Below are 19,948 nucleotides of genomic sequence, written 5' to 3'. Positions count from 1 at the left end.
TACAGTAGTACTGCTGTGTTCAGACTCCCTAATCAAGAGTAGTAGGGTCTGCTTACTACCACGCCTCCTGCTCGTCACACCAAGAACTAACTTTATCTGTTGAGTGCACTACTTCCTGATCAGTGTCAACCACATCACCATTTTTCTCTCCTTGTCTCCAGCCTCTAGTTCTGGATCCACATCGCTCACTTGGTCTTCAGTGTCCACTTCAGGACACTGCCCTCCAGCAGTGCCCACCACTCTTTTTTTCCGCTCTTCTGGGACTATCCTCAATCATACACCTGCCTAAGTGCCAACTGCAGCCCCAAAGTCTAGCACCTTGCCTAGGGGAAAACTGCAGTTTGTAGTGGACATGCTCCAGAGAGGCTGGTGCGGTGCAAGGGTGGGGCAGGCCCATCCACCACTCTGGGCCCTGACCCAGAGACCCTCTGGTGGCAGACATATCCTGCCTTTTTCCTCACTCCTTGACGGCTCCCGTTACCTGGGCCACTCCCTGTGACCTTTGCACCTTCTGTGCCCTTGAATCAAGGTTGGAGATTCTCTCCTGCTCCCCAAGCCTGCTCTGCACTGCTCTGGCCACAGCTCCTTATACTAAGGCTTCCTCTGCAAGTTGCCTTCTGATTGGCTGCCAATGTCCTGATCTCTCATTGGCTGGGTTTGCACAAGCTCCTTTCAGACTGCTTTTAAAAATTCTCTTTCCAAAGTGGGGCAGTCACCCCACTACACCAAGCTAGGGATCTGTCTCTGACTCCCAGCAGCACAGGGGACCCCAAGAGGTTGGCCAGTGCTGTGCCAGGAGCCAGACACAACTAAGACCTCACTGTTCCAGGGAAAGCTCATGGGATTACCTAATAGGGCAGTGGAGCATCTCTGGTCTTCACACTACAGATATCCCTATGCCTGAGGACCCTGTTCCTACAACCTCAGTGTCTGGTCAGAAGACCCAGGTCCCCAGTGCTGCACTTTCTCCCCATGGCCTTAATACCCGTCAAGGCTCCTTCCTCATGCTGGAACGATAAATGCAGAAGTGGGGGTCCCCAAAAGTACCCCAAAACCTTATCTTTCTAGGCTTTGGTATAAAACTCCCCCTCTCCTCCCAGAAGCTTAAAAACCTAGATTTTGGGGATAAAAATCTACTGCCACCACCCAAGTTATGGTAAGAAAACCAGGAAAGAGATCACTTGGGAAATCTCAGCCCTTAAGTAAAACGCAAATTAACCAATACCAGGTTAATAAAAAAGAAAAAAAGTGTATTATCACCACAAGACTCCTGTTACAAGCATAGTGGGATTGGCTAGATAAGAGCCACCAATTAATAAAGTCATGGGGAATTTTCCCATGGGGAACAAAACTTAGTTACAAAAGAGAGGAAACCTCATTTTTAAATGCACAGACATCAGTTTTCCATTCCCAAACCATAAAAAAATAAAACCTAACGAATTTATCTAAACTTTACCCTACTTACAGATAGTGAAGAGTCTTTTCTTTGAGAGAGACATGTCTGTCTCCCTCAGTGTCTGGAGAGAAACTCCGAGGGAGCAAGGAGGGAAAAACCAAAAATTCCTTTGTCCCAGTTTGAAATTCCTACCTACATTTCTGCTGGCTGCCTGCTACCTGGTTAGGTAAGGGACATAGTTAACCCCTTAATCCCCAGGCTGCTGGTCATCCCTCATGATCATGACAACCCCCGTCAGAGATTGCTTTGGTGCAAATTGCTGTTGCCTAGGTGACCTCCCAGGTATCTGTTTCCCCACTGATACAGGATCAGTCTCTGTTGTGGCACTGGCCTCCACCTACTTGGTAAAGCTCATCAGGCAGGCACTGATCATTGCCCTTTTCTTACCAGTTGCTGGTAGGTTCATTCCAAAATAATGTAGCAGTTTTGATTTTAGCGTTAGTTCTGAATAATATGTAGAAATTGAGCTACACTTTATGAGGTTATTTCTTATGTATATGGACCACAAAATAGGATGCACACACATGCAAGCTATGCATGTATGAAATCTGATCTCCTAGTGTAAAATGTTTCCTGTCTTTTGACTTAAAAACCTCTTGTTGGTTAAATGTGTTTGCGGTTCAAGGTTGTTACGATTCAAGGTTGTATTTGTTGCCAAAGATGCATTTTAAACAGTAATTCTTTCCTGTTGTACTCCAGCTTGAACAAAAATGCATTGAATGTTTTAATTTCAGGGTTGATTAAGTGACGTGGCAGTTAATCCAAATTCAACAGTCCCAAGACTAAGAGCTCTCCTTTGCATTTGAAATAAGATCTAGTACAAAAATCTAAGGGTATGTCTACACAACAAAGTTATTTTGAAATAATAGCTGTTATTTCGAAATAACTTTACCAATGTCTACACAGCCAAACCGCTATTTCGAAATTAAATCGAAATAATGGAGGGCTTATTTTGAAATTGGTAAACCTCATTCCACAAGGAATAGCGCCAATTTCAAAATTGCTATTTTGAAATAAGCGCTGTGTAGACGCTTATTTTGAAATAGGGGGTCTCCAGCCCTTCCCAGGGTGCCCTGGTGGCCACTGTGGGCACAACCAAGAAAACTCCTCTCCCTCCCCAGAGCCCTTAAAGGGGTAGAGTCTGGCCACAGTACCTGTGCCAGCTCCAAGCCTGCCAGCCCAGAGTCAGCAGTTGCTGCACCTAACCCAGTGGCCCCAGCATGATCCAGGCAGCCAGTGCCAGCCAGCCCTCCACTGCTCCCCAGGACCAGTCTGCCAGCTCCCAGGAACCTGCCAGGGGCTGGAAAAGGCAGGCACCTGCCTGGTCCAGTGCTGAGATCAGGGACCTAATTCAGGTTTGGGAGGATGCCTTGAACGTCCATCATCTGTGCACTAAATGGAGGAACACAACTGTCTATGGGTGGATAGCTGCTGGGCTGGCCACCAAAGGCCACATGCGAACCCAGGAGCAGGTTTGCATAAAAATATAGGAGCTGCAGCAGGTGTATGCCAGGGCCACAGGGGGCAGCTCCCAACCAGGGGCAGACCCAGACCTCTGCCCCTATTTTGATGCTGTGGACCGCATCCTGGGTCAATCCCCAGGTGGTCATTGACTCTGGGGCAGAGCTTGCTGCCTCTTGCTGCTCCAGCCCCTGCTGCCTCCCCAGCTACCACTCCTGCTCCCACTCCTCCCCACCCTCCCCACACCCCCAGGGACGCTGAGGCCCCCGCACCTACGGTGCTGGGAGACAGTTGTGCCAGTGAGACCCCCAACCTTGAGCCCTGAGCTTCTCCTCCTCCTTCCTCTCCTTGCCTCCCCCTGCAAGCTCCCTCTTCCCAGGTTTCCCCCTCCCTATCCCTCCTCCCGTCTCCTACCTTCTTTCCCCAGTCTCACCTCAGTTTCAGTCTCCTTCCATCCCAGTTTTGCTCAATAAAGAGGCGTTGTTGTAATAAGCACATGTCTTTGATTGTACAGCAGGAAGGGGGGGTTAGGGAGGGTAAGTGGAAGAACGTGTGGGAGGAATGAAGCACAAGCCTGCAGTGGGGTACACCAGAGAGACTGTTACTGCCTGCAGAATGTGCTGCCAGGCTCGCAGCAAAGGCCCAGGAGAAACAACAGAGTGCCCAGGGGTAGCTCTGGCTCCATGCTGCAGAGTGCTGTGGTGTCCTGAATGAGGGCAACCAGAGCACGCAGAGAAAAAAATGTTTTGCTGTCCCTCAGCGAGGTAGGCAAGCAAGCAGGGAAACCTTAGAACTAGCTGTCCGGGAGGGGGTCCCATTAACCACAGGTCTCAGATAGCCTCAGGCAGCAGCCACACAAAGTAACTCCTGACCTGATGCCCTGTCAGAACTGATTCCAGCTGGCCTTAAATGCAATTCAGCATCCTATCAGTGTGGACATGCTATTTCAAAATAGCAAAACATTATTTCAAAATGCATTTTGTGTCTAGATGTGTTGTTTCAAAATAACTATTTTGAAATAAGATATTTCAAAATAACTTTGTAGTGTAGACATACCCTGAGAGGGGTAGTCATGTTAGTCTATAACTTTAAAAACAACTTTTAAAAACGAGTGGTCCTCTTGACACCTTAGACTAGCAAAAAATATATATATATCATGAGCTTTCGTGGGCAAAATCCACTTCTTCTCAAGATCATCTTATCTGAAGAAGTGGATTGTGTGCACAAAAGCTCATGATTTTATTTGTGTGCGTGCGTATGTACATAAAGCCTCTCTCCGAGTTACGAACCAAACACTTGGCCGTAACTCAAGCTGTTCATAATTCGGACCCCATTGAGTTACACACGACCGCGCTGTTCATAAGTGCGGGTCGCGTTTGTAACACGGGGACTGCCTTTATGACCACTCCATGGGAGCTTTGGTCGCAAGTGCAAATGGTCGTAACTCGACCATTCGCAACTTGGGGAGCGGCTGTATATATTATTTATATATATATTTATAAATAATTTTTTGGTCTCTAAGATGCCACAGGTTTGCTCTCTAACTAGTACACTGAGTTAAAGCCTGAAGCCAGTACTCTAGCTGCATACTTTTCAAAGTAATTTTCTTTACTTAATATGGTTTCCTGTGTGTTTGCCTGCTTTTATTTTTCTATGCTTTGGAGACAGATTTTGAGTGTCTAGAAACATTGATTGAAAGGGAGTTCCTTTGCCACAAAATAAGTCTCCTTGGTTTGACTTTTCAGTAATGACCTGACTCCATCAATTCAGGTTTTCATATGTCAACAATTTGTGGTTGGCTAATGACTACCTGCATGGTTTCTAAGTTTGGCAAGAAGCAGTTTGGTTTCAAAATAATTCCCATAATTAGGAGATATTACCAGGAAATTACAGTGTGTAATATTCAGGGTTACCTGATGCTTAAAATAGAGACCACTTTCTTGGCTCTAGACAAGTTGTGGCTGTATAGAATGAAAATTGTATGGCATAGGAAGATTAATGTGAGATTACCCTCTGATGATATCTACATTACCATATCTGAGGGACCTAAATCCAGGGAGACGATATCATCCAATAGGCATCTTGTGTTTTGTTTTCAGATAACTTCTAAAGGTTAGTGAACAGATTTGAAAAGTGCTAATTTTTACCTTTGTTTTGAGGCAGCTGCCATTGAGGAGGATGTTGTGCGATATCAATATGTGAAGAAAAAAGGTTACATACGACTGCACACTAATAAAGGAGACCTGAACTTGGAGTTGCACTGTGATATGGTATGCCACCTAGATTTTGTCTTTTAACTCTAGATTATGAATAGAATGGAGGTTGGAGCTCCAACTAGTGAAACAATACAGTGTATACTCACAGTGGGCATGGTAAGTAAATGATTTTCAGTGACATTTGGTGTGGTCATGTATTTGTTAGATCTAGCTTGAGGGGATTTATGTTTAAAATCAGAAATTCTAAGAGATTCTGAGACTCAAGAATGTGAGAAGGAAAAGAAAGGCTGTTCTGATAGCATCCGCTGTGGAGGAGAAGGCTTTTGCATCATTAGTGCCCTGCAGAGAAACATGAAAGTAGAGTTAGTCAAGGTCTTCAAAGTCAGCTAATGGAAGTCTATGGAAAAATTAGATATAGAGCCAGCAGCACAGGGTGACAACCAGCTCTCTGGGAGCAGGGTTGGGAACAGTGTATAACCCTTACAGTAACCGATAAGCTCATGTTCTTCAGTTAACCATTTAAATGGTTATTCTGTTACATCCCTAATGGATATCTCCCTTCCTATTTGCAGTTGAATAGAACTTTTCCACTTTAAGAAGGGAGGGGAATGAAGCGGTGGTGATTATATTGTTGGCTCTGCTACTGATTTTGTGTGCGCGCTTTGGACTACATGCTTAACAGTCTTTATAGAAAATAAATGGAGTTTGATGGAAATGGTAATATATTATACCATACATTTAATCAGATAAACAGTATGTGTGCAACATGGAGTAAGTAACATTATTGTGCATTTTGAAACTGCCTGGGTTAAGTGTAACCCTAGAATATTAATTCCTGCACTTAATTATGCACTGATCATGTACAAATGATTTAATGTTAATCTTAAATTAAGATTTGTGTATTATCATAGTCCTTACTGAGAGCTTGGCACCATGTGCTTAGCATTGTACAAGTTATATAAGCCTCAGTTATGCAAGACTTGCATGCATGCTTAACTTTACATACTGTGGAAGTACTATTAGCTTCAATAGGACTACAGGCAGTCCCCGGGTTACGTACAAGATAGGGACTGTAGGTTTGTTCTTAAGTTGAATCTGTATGTAAGTCGGAACTGGCGTCCAGATTCAGCCGCTGCTGAAACTGACCGCCAGTTCTGACTTACATACAGAATCAACTTAAGAACCCCAAGCGTCCCCAAGTCAGCTGCTGCTGAAACTGATCAGCAGCTGATTCCAGGAAGCCTGGGGCAGAGCAACTCTGCCTTGGGCTTCCTGTAGTCAGCGCTGGTCAGTTTCAGCAGCAGCTAAATCAGGACGCCTGGGGCAGAGCAGCTGGGGTGCTGCTGGGTTGCTCCAGTAGCGCCGCTCCTCGGCACTACTGGACCAACCCAGCAGCACCCCATCTGCTCTGCCCCAGGCGTCCTGATTCAGCCGCTGCTGAAACTGACCAGCAGCGGCTGAATCAGGACCAGAGCAGCTGGGGTGCTCCTGGGTTGGACCAGTAGCGCCCAGAGCGGCGCTGCGGGACCAACCGGCAGCACCCCAGCTGCTCTGCCACAGGCATCCGGAGAAATGCCTAGTCTGCTGGGGGGGGAGGGGGGGGCGTACTAGCTGCGCACCCCCCCACCCCAGCAGACCAGGAAGACACGGGCGGCGGACCGAGACGCACCGCGGTCCCGCCACCTGGGTCCTCCGCGGCTTTGCTCCCAGTCTCCCTGGTCTGCTGGAGACCAGCAGACCAGGGAGATGGGGAGCAAAGCCTCTGAGGACACCGGCAGCGGGACAGCCGCAGGGCGTCTGGGCTGTCCCGCTGCCGGCTTCCCCCGCGGCTTTGCAAAGCCGCGGGGGGGAGGAGGGGATTCGGGCAGCCCAGGCAGCCCTGGGCTGCCCGAGCCCCTCCGCGGCTTTGCTCTGTGTCTTCCTGGTCTGCAGACCAGGGAGACGCAGAGAAAGCCCCAGAGTACACGGGCGGCAGGACCGCGAGGTCCCGCAGTCTGTGTACTCTGGGGCAGCCCCGTTCGTATCTGCGGATCCGACATAAGTCGGATCCGCGTAAGTTGGGGACTGCCTGTACTGAGAGTGTGGAGTTACACACATTGCAGGACCATGACCATAATGTGAGAGAGACTATTTCAAAGAGTTTATGTATTCTGAACAAGACGAGGAGGTGGGGAATGGGAAAGAGAGATACAGAGAGGAAGTCACCTAGCAAGTCAGAGGCAAAACCAGGTACAAAACTGAGGTCTCCCAAGACCAATGCCCTGTTCAGAGGACAGTGCTGCAGCTTCTTTTATACCAAGTAGAAGCACTAATCCTCAACAGAGACAATACAGCTTTGCCAAAACCAAGCATGCAAAAATCATGAGGCAGATTGCAAAATGTCACAGGATTTTATAAAATAACTTACAGGCTTTATTTGCCTTCTGGTGTCTGAATATTTAAAGTTCACGTTTTCGGCCAAAAAAAAAAAAGCCTGAACCTAGAGGGTTGAAATTCACTGTTTAAAAAAATGAAAGCTGAGACAAACCTATATTTATCTGATTCCAGGACCTAGGGTTTCAGAATCACAAATATAGCAAGACTGACAATAAAATTAGCAGTGCATGGCAATGCTGAATATTTTCTGTACCAGGTTTCAAAAAGTAGTGCTCTTTCTGTCAGACACTCTCACATATACATACACACAGGCCTCGCTTAGCTCTGTTTTTAAAAAACAAACACAAACAGTGTTTGTCTCGTTCCACAAGTCAATTAGCTGAAGGGGATTATACTCAAACTTTTGAAAAAAATGTTAATTTTTAGGCAGACATCAAATTTAGAAAATTTCAGTGCCAAAGGTATTTTGTAAAGTTCTAAATCTATCAAGTAGGGAATTATAATGGGAAATACTTTGCAGACTCACTGATAATGCTTCTAGTGACTGCTGTAACTGTAGAATAGTGATGTTTAGCCGGGGACTCAAAAGCTTCAGGTAACTATTGTGGAGTTCAAAAATATAAGAGCCTGTTTCATTGCCTAGCAGGCAGTGTTCAGGACTGGAAGCATGGGAGATGAGAATGAAATGAATACACCAAGTTCTTTTTATCCTCCTTTCAGCCAGATGATGCTGATGAGGTGAAGATGCATCACCATGATGAGAAGCATCATAGCAGTATGTCATGCTATGATTATTCTATGGGTCACTTGTCACCCTGTTCAGTGAAAAAGGTGGCTTTCATGCTCTTAAACATTGAGTAGCATTATGTAATGAGATGAAAAGCAGATGATGTCAGTACAGCAATGTTTGGGGCAGCAACAGATTGAGCAGACTAGTGTTGAATCATTTATTTTGCCATGTGTTATGAAACTCATTTCTATCTAATGCATGTTGTGTGAAACTATTCCCATGTTGATCAATATGGTTCCTTGGAGTATTTGAGCAGCTACTTTGTGTCGGTCCTCAAGAGTCTGTGTCTAGTTCCTTTTATAGTATTCCCAATATTGTACCCATCATGTTTCTTTGTTTTTCCATATGTGCCTCTATGTATGTCTCTTTCAAGTCAGTGTTTTTATGCATATTGCAAATGTGTGCCTTTATGCACAGCCATGCCTGATCAAACACTGGCGTAGGACCATCTGCTTCTTTTATTTCTTTGTGTTGATTAAATCTATGCAGATAAGCAGCCTTTTGGCAGCAGAGAGAAACTAAGTAAAGTAGTGCATGTATTAGTAAAATAGTAGTGAGCTAAACAAGAACTAATTATTGCTCTGAAAACATCAAATGCATATATCTACTATATATTTGAGAGAGTTTGTGCATCTGTGTGTCCATCTGCGAGTCTGTTAATTCAAGATCTCCTCCTAAACGGTGAGAGATAGGACCTCTACATCTGATATGCAGCTTCCTCTCATCCTAACTTTAAGCAAGGCTAGGGTTTGGTTGTGCCAGGACAGTGGGATGTGGCTGGAATTCAGTTGTTTTTCTTAAAATGGAAAGGGAAGAATGTGGTAGGAATGACAGTTATACTGTAGAATGACCACAGAGGGTCAGCCAGAGGTCAAAGATGGGGACTGGGACGGATGTAATCCCATTGGGTAAGCAGGGGTAGCAGCGGGGAAAGGGACACCTATCTACCAGGGTCAGACTTCTTCCCAGGTAAACTCTTTTTACCTCCACTTTCACCAGTTCAAGTCCCAGTTTTCATCCTCCACTTCCTGCCAGTCTCTAGTCCAGTGGTGTGCATCCGGTCATGGATGTTTCCCCAGGGGGTCAAGGTGCTTGGATCCGGCCAGCGGCTGAGCCTAGCCGTTGGCCATGATGCTTAGATCTAGCCCGCCAAGGGCTGGGCACAGCGTTTACATCCAGCTGGCCGGTGGCTGGGCCCAGCAATTGGCGGTCCCCACAGTGCAGGGGTTGCAGATCAAAAAAGGTTGCACACCACTGCTCTAGTCCACGAATCTCCGCCCCTTCCCCACCATCACCTGCCAAGCACCTTGTCCCTATCTCTCTCCTCTCCCCACCCTTGTTTGGTTTCTGTTCCTTTGAATTTGAATCAGTGAGCTTCCTTTTCTGTGCTGCCTATGTGCCTTAGGAGTGCAATTAAAGTGGTGGATATATGGGAACTTGCTTCCGCTGGCTGCAGCAGCTAATAGAATCATCAGGAAATCTGTACTGTAGCGTCTACTGTACATATGCAAAATGCATTTTTTAAGTCTTAGGATATGACTACACTATAACTTCTGTCAACGTAAGCTGTGTCACTTACGAATTTGCCATCACCTTGAGCAACATAATTTATGCTGACGTAAGCACCAGTGTGAACGCTATGTCAGTGGGAGAGCAACAGCTGCTGACGTAGCTATTACCAGTCATAGAGGCTGGAGTAGTGAAGCTGATACAAAAGTTATCTCCCATCAGTTTAAAGTGCCTATGAGAGAGTTTATGATGATGCAGCTCCATCAGTGCTCTCTAGTGTAGCTATAGCCTGAAATTTGGCCAAATTGGAGCAGGTTTGACAGAAATGGCAAAAGATACTTGCCTGATAAACAGACCACGCTCTGCTGAGTTTGAAGTTCCTGTTCCAGAGTGGGGATGCAGAAGCTTCTCTTAAGTAAAGACCACCAGAATTTTTCAAAGTGGACAAAACAACTTATTTTTCTCTAAGCTTTTTCTTGGAAGCAGCTGAATCATTTTGGCTGATTTTTTCCTAGGATTAAATCAGCCAAAGACAGATGCCTGGCACATATTATTCATCCTCAGTGGGTGATGTTGGCATAGCTATTAAGCCACTGAAAGCAGGGTCTTATAAGTAGTATTGAGCAAATTTAATCATAAATGGTGCTACTAGCCACTCCTATATATAAAAAGGGGTGAGGAAAGAGTCCTTTCTGAGCCTTGAGATTTATTTTGTACTTGAGAAAATGAGGCTATAGTTTGAGGTGCTGTAGTGGGGCCGTTCCCTCTTCTTTTGCTGCATTTGGGACACCAGTTTTCTCCAAAACTTTTCATTTTGGCATCATTAATGCAGGAGAGCTGGATAATATGTTGGCCAGAGGTTCCCAAACCACGGTGCACAGAGAGCTGGTCACATTGTATTGGTTCTCTTTCTTCTTTTCATTCTCTAAAGCCAATTAAAAGATATAAGAAACAGACATTATGCTAATATCACTTTTGTGGAAACTAATGCTGTAGTTGTCGTAAGTGTATTTTGGTCAGTGAATGGAAGGGGAGGTGGTCCATGAAATAATACCAAGTTCTACACCTAGAACTTGGCATCTTCATTGTCCTCTTTCAGGGTGTGCGCCACATCTTAACACAGAGGATCAAGGTTGCTATAAAATATATATTTATTAGTTCTCTGTAAGTAATACTGCAACATTGAAATTGCTGTAGGCTAGAATTGAACATTTCATGGTAAAGATCTCTTGTTGAAACAGCCTATCTGCTGTTCTCTTGTTTCCGAGATTGTAAGATTAACTGATGTTGAGGTTCTTCTGACAGTTATGAAGTTTTTAAAATTATTTTTGTGTCTTAAAACAACACGGTAACACATATGCCAAAGTAGAATGCAAGGCTCTAATCAGTAAGATGGATGGTGATGAGGGCCTTCCTGGCAGCATATAGCTAGCCAGGAAGTGTTTTGTACTGATCCAAGTGAGGGAAATCAGTATTTCAGCGTGATTGAAATAATTTGTTACATTGTTATGGGTTACAGAAGCAGAGCATGTAATAGGATTGGAAACCAAAATTTTCTATGTATGTGTCTGAGATCATTTGCCAAGATTTCTGTGAAACTTTGTGAGTTCCAGAATGGCAAAGGTATTACTTGATGTATAACTTACTGAACTGAAGAAAAGCAGTGTAAAAGATTTCTAACAATAAGCTGACTTTTTCTGTTGATTTTAAATGCCTTAAACAGGCAGAAGTGCAATCCAATTCTGTTTACAATATAAGGGCATACCTGTTGCTTCTTCTGTCACTCTTCTCCTCCCTGTCTTTTTTGGTGAGATACTATGTCTCTTTATGGAGACTTACTTAATCAGATGGCCACTCTTTCAGGGCACGTATGATAGAGATGAATTAGTCGGGGGATAGTGTGTTTCCAGTAAATACTGCTTAACTGCAACATTAATTCTGCTTAGTGGAGATGTATTTGGCTAGGTTGCCAGGTGTCCGGTATTCACCCGGACAGTCCAGTATTTTCGCCTCCTGTGCGGTAAAAAAATTCAGAGAATACCGGACACCTAAAATGTCCAGTATCTTCTGATTTCCCCCCCACACACACCTCCCCAAGCCAGGAGGCGAAAATGCCAGGCACCTGGCAACCCTACAAACACTCAGCGCCCGGTCTCTTCCTCCTCCCCCCGAATCTCCCTTCCCTGCCTCCCAACACCCCCCGACCCCAACCCACATGCTTACCTGGTTCTACAAGACTGCTGGCACAAAATGGCTGCTGACCAAGGTGGGTCTTAGTGCTCAACAGCTCCCCTGTTCCTATCCCTGCACTCACTCTTGAAGGGGACATGCTGTTTTATTTTAATTTTTTTCTCAACTTTGGTCCTCACCCCCCCCCCCCTTTCTTTTTTCCTTCAACAGAATTTTTCCACAGTGATTTTTGTGTGTGTGTGGGGGGGAGAGTCGGTATTTTTTTTTTCAACCATCTGGCAACCCTACTATTGCACACTGTATGCTAGAAGTTACCCAGGTGTTTAATTCATAGTTTTGGCCTTACAATGTAAAAAGTTGTTGTACAAAGATAATATGGAGAAATAAAGATAAAATACAGTGGATTTCAGTTTTATTTTTGTATTTTTATTTTGTATAGTGTGTTTATTTCATCTAAAATCTTTCAATTATTTTTCTTTTGGTTGCTTCTTTAGTCAAGACAGAAGACCATCTATTGTGATATCTCATTTAAAGTGGGTTCCATTATGTTGTTAATTATATTGATACATCTATAAAAGATTGTGGAATAGTCTCCGAAAGGAAGCAGTAGAAGCCTCATTCCTGGAAATGTTCATATTGAAATGGGGAGGGGGAAACCTAGAAAAACAACATGGTACAAGCATTGAGTGTGGGACTGAGAGACAAGGGATGCTGCATGCTTGGTTCTAAGGATATTAAGTTTTGGGTAATTGACTAATTGAATAGTCGATGCATTTTTGTTTCGACTATTCGATTAGTTGATAGGGCACTTTTGCCTTTAAAGTATAGCCCTAGGGCTGTTGCTAGACTTCAAAGGCAGAAGCACCGAAGCCCAGAGTCAGCTGGGGACTCCCCCCGCTGAATTGGAAGTGAAGGCTAAAATGCCTTCCCCTTTTAAGGTGGAGTCTGCCTAGCCAGTGATTGTACTGCAGTATCACCAGGAAACTGCCTGAAGAACTGCTATGCTGTCTTTTCACTTACTGATGCTTGATGTGGTACTTCAAGAAAGTTGTGGCTTACATTTAAACCTGTACCAAATGTGTGCTGTCTGATTTGCTGGCTCTTTCCATATTAGTAACATTTTACAAAATACTCAGCACAATGGAGTAACATGTTAGAGTTGCACAAACCCCTAATGATCACATGACTTGTGCATTTGTTTTTCATTCAACAAATAAAAGAACAAAAGGAAAATGACTGTAGCAGGAATAAATTCTCTGCTTCTGGAGAACTAGTGAGTAAACTTGACAAGTTAGGTTAGCAAATTAAATGCCCTGTTTACCTCCAGTTGTGCTTATCTAAACTAATCAATTACTGGTGTATTCTCAGGTAACATCTAAAACTGAATTGTTCTGCAGATGCCAACTGTAAACTCTGCTTGCTACTTAGTCATTTTAGATCATATTCCTTAATGGTAGCACTTTGAAGAAATGTTTTTAGAAAGTGAAATTTAGCTGCCAACTGAAATTTTGATTTAAAAAAAAGCTTTTAGTACTAAATAGCTGTTTAAAATAAGGGGTTTTGTGAATGTATGAGACAAGAGAATGTTAGTTCTGCTGTTTCTAAAAGAGCTAGGGTAGCTTTAAATGGCCTGATTAGGTAATTGCTTATATAGAATTTTGTTAGCTAAGATGGGAACACAGTGGGGGTGCAGAGAACCATTGAATCAAACTATAAACCCTGCAGCACCCCTTCTCTCCACCCCATAATTCCAGCACCCCCTTTTTTCCTTTTGTTTGTAACTCCATGTGTCACTGTGAGCCTGGTGAAATATTCTCCTTCAGGAACCCCAGTCAGATGCTTTCCCCTTGCTTGTGTCATATCCCATCTCATTGGAACGTCATTGTTTTCTCATCATTGTAGTTAGTATGTTGACCTCAAGGCATCTGCATGATTGGATTGATAATGTGTTGGTGAGATCACCATGTAATTTATGTGACCTGTACGCCCTGCCTAATAACTATTTTTAAAAAATCATAAAGCTGTCATTCAACTCTGTTGCCATAGCCCATCTGTTTATCATTGCACTGAAGTGGATCCTCCAGAGGATAGTAAAGCTTCTGCTTTTGGTTATTAGGAGGCTGACAGACTGTGGAGCTGCAATGATGTATAAACACATGTATTTAAAAACTTGCCTATTCTGTAGGACATCACATAGTGAGTTCTGTTGAGTACAGGCAGTCCCCTGGTTACGTCAATCCGACTTAAGTCGGACCCCTCGTTACGGGCGGGAGGGGAGGACGCAGCTATTGTGGGGTGCCTCCCCCATTGTTGCCGCCTCTGGCTGCGCATGGGGCGCTTCCCCCCAGCAGACCAGGGAGACGCGGAGCGGCTTTTCTCGCCACGGAGGATGCGGGCGGTGGGACCGCCGAGACGCGCTGTGGTCCCGCCTCCCGCATCCTCCACGGTGAGAAAAGCCGATCCGCGTCTCCCTAGTCTGCTGGGGGGGGGGGGGGCGCAGCTAGTGCGCCCTCCCCTTCCCTCAGCAGACCAGGCTTTTCTCGCCGACACCTGGGGTAGAGCAGCTGGGGGGCTGCCGGGTTGGTCCCACAGTGCCGAGGTGCTACTGGACCAACCCAGCAGCATCCCAGCTGCTCTGCCCCAAGTGTCCCCAAGTCAGCCGCTGCTGAAACTGACCAGCGGCTGACTACAGGAAGCCCAAGGCAGAGTTGCTCTGCCCCAGCCTTCCTGGAATCAGCCGCTGATCAGTTTTACAGCGGCTGACTTGGGGACACCTGGGGTAGAGCAGCTGGGGTGCTGCCGGGTTGGTCCCGCCGCGCCAAGGCTTGTCCGAGTCAGCCGCTGATGGTCAGTTTCAACAACGGCTGAATCTGGATGCCTGGGACAGAGCAGCTGGGGCGCTGCCGGGTTGGTCCTCGCAGCGCTGCACCTCGGCGCTGCGGGGACCAACCTGGCAGCACCCCAGCTGCTCTATCCCAGGTGTCCCCAAGTCAGCTGCTGCTGAAACTGATCAGCGGCTGATTCCAGGAAGCCCGGGGCAAAGCAGCTCTGCCTCGGGCTTCCTGTAGTCCTCCACTGGTCAGTTTCAGCAGCGGCTGAATCGGGGACACCTGGGGTACAATATGTACCAGTTCCGACTTACGTACAAATTCAACTTAAGAACAAACCTACAATCCCTATCTTGTACGTAACCCGGGGACTGCCTGTGCTGCTGGGAGAACTGTCTCGGACAGGAACTCAGCATTAGAGGTAGAACATTAACATTAAAGAGCTAAGCTGAGGAACAGCTACAGTAGAAAAATCTGATCTTAAGAGTGGTGAGGGGACAATGTGAGGGAGAGCTCAGAGACATTCACAATCACCCCCTTATATTTCTTATAAACAAGTGATGCAGAAGACTGGCTTTGGAGAAATAATGTACGATCAGAAATGTCTTAACTAAATAAAACTTTCCAACTGACTAAAGCAAAATGAAATCTGCCTGGCATTAAAAAAAATGAAAAATTGCAAGCTTAGTTTGAAGTCTGAAAAATTTACTTCCTATTTCATGCTTCTTAGTAGAGGGCTTCTGGTATTAGAATGATAAGATGAAAGCTGTAATGTAAAATACAAAACCAACTTCTCATTATTTCAAATTATTACTGCCTTGACACAAAGCATTAAATGAGCATATTTTGTGACTGTGCCTTTTAATGCAACCACTAAAATCACAGCTTTTAAGAAGACAGAAACAAATAATTGTAGTGGTAATTAGCAGTAAAGGAAATTATACATTGTGACTGATGGTTTGGGACTGCTTAGTGAGGAATTTCTCTTTAACATGCATGCAAATCCTGAAGGGATGGAACATTTTGAAATGATTAGCTCTTCACATAGTAAAGCCTTGCTTGCAGTCATAGCAACAACTTAGAAGCCACAGTTCTTTCTCTTCTGCTGTATGTTGGCAACAAGGGCACAGCATGTTTCTAATCTGTTTCTAATTGGCTACTTAACTATCCAATAAGAATGACTGTTAAAAAGAGAGCAAACCATTTTCTCTGTAAATGTCCAATATATATCGCAGAGGGACATTGTTGGCACATACCTGGGCGTACAGGAGTATGAACCTTTGGGCAAATGGGTCAGTCACTTTGCCAGAGAAGTAATGCTCACAAATCAGACATCTCCACACAGAAAAACCTGTTACCTTCATTTTAATCAAACTGGCCATTCCCTTAAAGACCTAACAACATGTGTCTTGCTACAAAGAGACTTTAACACCAGATTACAGAGAGACACTTCAGAACTCTTTTTTTTTTTTTTTATGCTGGGCCTTAATTTAGATGATAATCACCTTTACACATTACAAAGACAGCCTCCCCACCTTTTGATATTCCTAGTAACTCCAGATAAGCCACTTAATTGACGCATACAACATGCATCTGAAGAAGTGGGTTTTTGCCCACAAAAGCTTATGCTCCTACACTTCAGTTAGTCTATAAGGTGCCACAGGACTCCTCGCTGCTTATACAATAAGCAGTTTCCTTATTCCTTGTCACTTCCCTCATCCCTTTTGCTAACTGGCTTTGGTTCTTTAAAGGATTTGAAACCACAGACAGAGGAATGCTTCTTTTTAGGTTTAAACAAAGATTTTTATTTTTCTATTTACTTTATAATTAACGTTTTGTTTAAATCCATTCACTATCTTTGATTCTTTTAAGACAGTGTAATATACAAATAAAAAGTAGAAAAACAGTACAGTTAAAAAACAAGAAATAACTCCTCCTACAGATATACTTTTCAGATTTACCTTTGAATAGTTTGTGGAGTTATTAAATATATAATACTCACGTTAAGACAGATAGAAGCATTGTTTAGATTCAGGAGATATTCTTTTCTTTATGTCTCTCCTTTTTTGGATTTTTCATTGCAACTTACGACCGGTGTTGTTCCTCTTTCGGAGCTTGTGTGGCAGCGAGATTCAGCGTCAGGGATGGAGCCCTGCTTGATCAGACCTAGATCCCTTTCTGCCGTACTCCTTCGTAGACAGTCGCTTCCCATTCTGTATGTGTGAAACTGATTGTTCCTTCCTAAGTGGAGCACTTTGCATTTGTCTTTATTAAACTTCATCCTGTTTACCTCAGACCATTTCTCCAATTTGTGCAGATCATTTTGAATTATGACCCTATCCTCCAGAACAGTCGTAACCCGTCCTAGCTTGGTATCATCTGCAAAATTAATAAGCATACTTTCTATGCCAATATCTAAATCGTTGATGAAGATATTGAACAGAACCAGTCCCAAAACAGATGCCTCCGGAACCCCACTTGTTAATACCTTTCCAGCAGGATTGTGAACCATTAATAACTACTCTGAGTATGGTTATCCAGTCAGGTATGCACTCACCTTATAGTAGCCCCGTCTAAGTTGTATTTGCCTAGTTTATATCGTGCGAGACCGTATCAAACACCTTATTAAAGTCTAGGTATACCACATCCACAGCTTCTCCCTTATCCACAAGACTCATTACCCTATCAAAGAAAGCTATCAGATTGGTTTGACATGATTTGTTCTTTACAAATCCATGCTGGCTGTTCCCTATCACCTTGCCACCATCCAAGTATTTGCAAATGATTTCCTTAATTACTTGCTCCATTATCTTCCCTGGCACAGAAGTTAAACTAAATGGTCTGTAGCTTCCTGGGTTGTTCTTATTTCCCTTTTTATAAATGGGTACTATATTTGCCCTTTTCCAGTCTTCTGGAATCTCTCCTGTCTCCCATGATTTTCCAGAGTTGATAGCTAGAGGCTCAGATACCTCCTCTCTCAGCTCTTTGAGTATTCTAGGATGCATTTCATCAGGCCCTGGTGACTTGCAGGCATCTAACTTTTCGAAGTAATTTTTAACTTGTTCTTTTTTTATTTTATTTTCTAAACCTACCCCCTTCCCACTAGCATTCACTATGTTAGGCATTCCTTCAGACTTCTCGGTGAAGACTGAAACGAAGTCATTGAGCATCTCTGCCATTTCCAAGTTTCCTGTGACTGTTTCTCCCACCTCACTGACCAGTGGGCCTACCCTGTCCTTGATCTTCCTCTTGCTTCTAATGTATTGATAAAAAGTCATCTTGTTTCCCTTTATTCCTGTAGCTAGTTTGAGCTCATTTTGTTCCTTTGTCTTTCTAATCTTGCCCTTGCATTCCTGTGTTCTTTGCCGATATTCATCCTTTGTAATTTGTCCTACTTTCCATTTTTTATGAGACTCCTTTTTTATTTTTAGATCATGCAAGATCTCGTGGTTAAGCCAAGGCGATCTTTTGCCATATTTTCTATCTTTCCGACGCAGCGGAATAGCTTGCTTTTGGGCCCTTAACAATGTCCCTTTGAAAAACTGCAAACTCTCCTCCGTTGTTTTTCCCCTCAGTCTTGATTCCCATGGGATCTTACCTATCAGCTCTCTGAGCTTACCAAAATCCGCCTTACCGAAATCCATTGTCTCTATTTTGCTGTTCTCCCTTCTACCCTTCCTTAGAATTGTGAACTCTGATTTCATGATCACTTTCACCCAAGCTGCCTTCCACTCTCAAATTCTCAACCAGTTCCTCCCTATTTGTTAGGATCAAATCTAAAACAGCTTCCCCCGGTAGCTTTTTCAACCTTCTGAAATAAAAGGTTGTCTCCAATGCAGTCCAAGAACTTATTGAATGGTCTGTGCCCCTCTGTTATTTTTCCAACATATATCTGGATAGTTGAAGTTCCCCATCCCCACCAAATCTTGGGCTTTGGATGATATTGTTAGTTGTATAAAAAAAGTTTCATTCACTTCTTCCACCTGGGTAGGTGGCCTGTAGTAGCATAACATCACCCTTGTTTTTAACCCCTTTTAGCCTAATCCAGAGACTCTCAACACTTCCGTCTCCTATGTCTATCTCCACCTCACTCCAAGTGTGTTAATTTTTAATATATAAGGCAACACCTCCTCCATTTTTTCCCTGTTTTTCCTTCCTGAACAAGCTGTACCCTTCCATACAAACATTCTAATCGTGTGTATTTTCCCACCAAGTTTCTGTAATGCCAACAATGTCATAATTGTGCTTATTTATTAGCACTTTGAGTTCTTCCTGCTAATAACCCATACTTCTCGCATTTGTATATAGGCATCTAAGATACTTATTTGACCTTGCCTCCCAGTTTTGCCCTGACCCTCCTTTCTCTCTGCCATTATAGCCCACGCTCCCTCCTATTTCCGACCCATCTCCCAGGTCTCCATGTTCTCCACTTACCCGTGGGCTTTGCTCACCTGTCCTCAGCGAACCTAGTTTAAAGCCCTCCTCACTAGGTTAACCAGTCTGTGTCCAAATAGGGTCTTCCCCCTCCTCGCCTGGCTGCGAAGATGGTGTCACCAGGAGGGCTTTGGCTTCCTCGACCACGGGGTGCTATTCCAGGAAGGACTGCTAGGAGTGTTTTCAGAAAGACCAAAGATTGAATGTGCATTGAAGCTAACCAACTCTCTCACCCTTAGACTTTGTCTAAATTGGAAAAGTTTGGTGATGAAAGTGCTGTCGACATGCAGAAGTTGCCAAAACTGAAAACTCATTAAGCCTGGTTTTTTGCCTCCCATTGCCAGAATATCATGGCCACATTGCTAGTACCCTATTGACAGAAAGAGCAAAGCAATGTGAGTAAACAATACCACAATACCTGGCATTATCTTCAGTTGCTAAACACTTTGGGAATGTGCAATGTAGTGCTATGCATTTTGAGAATGTGAAAAGTGACCCATCGGCCCCTCTTTGCTTCCGAGCCCTCAGTGGGCTTTCAGCTTACTTTCACATCATTTAAATGACTGTACTTGCTGCAAACTCCATCATCTACCATGAGAAATCATGGATCCCACAATTCTGTCCCGTGTTCTTTTCAATGTGTTTAGGACATCACACATTGGAGCAGAACTACGTATGCACTTAATAG

General features: G+C 44.1%; 1 protein-coding gene across 1 annotated transcript in view; it reads left to right on the top strand.

The window, feature by feature from the left end:
* Positions 1-19,948, top strand: part of PPIL2 (peptidylprolyl isomerase like 2) — a 161,809-nt gene that overhangs the window by 86,186 nt on the left and 55,675 nt on the right. The window contains exon 12 of the mRNA XM_075898287.1: positions 5,081-5,187. Coding sequence (XP_075754402.1) covers positions 5,081-5,187 — 107 coding nt within the window. The remainder of the gene's footprint in view (positions 1-5,080; positions 5,188-19,948) is intronic.

Source organism: Pelodiscus sinensis, chromosome 15 (assembly GCF_049634645.1).
Source record: "Pelodiscus sinensis isolate JC-2024 chromosome 15, ASM4963464v1, whole genome shotgun sequence".
Taxonomy (NCBI): Eukaryota; Metazoa; Chordata; order Testudines; family Trionychidae; genus Pelodiscus; species Pelodiscus sinensis.
This window is presented reverse-complemented; position numbering and strand designations above follow the sequence as displayed.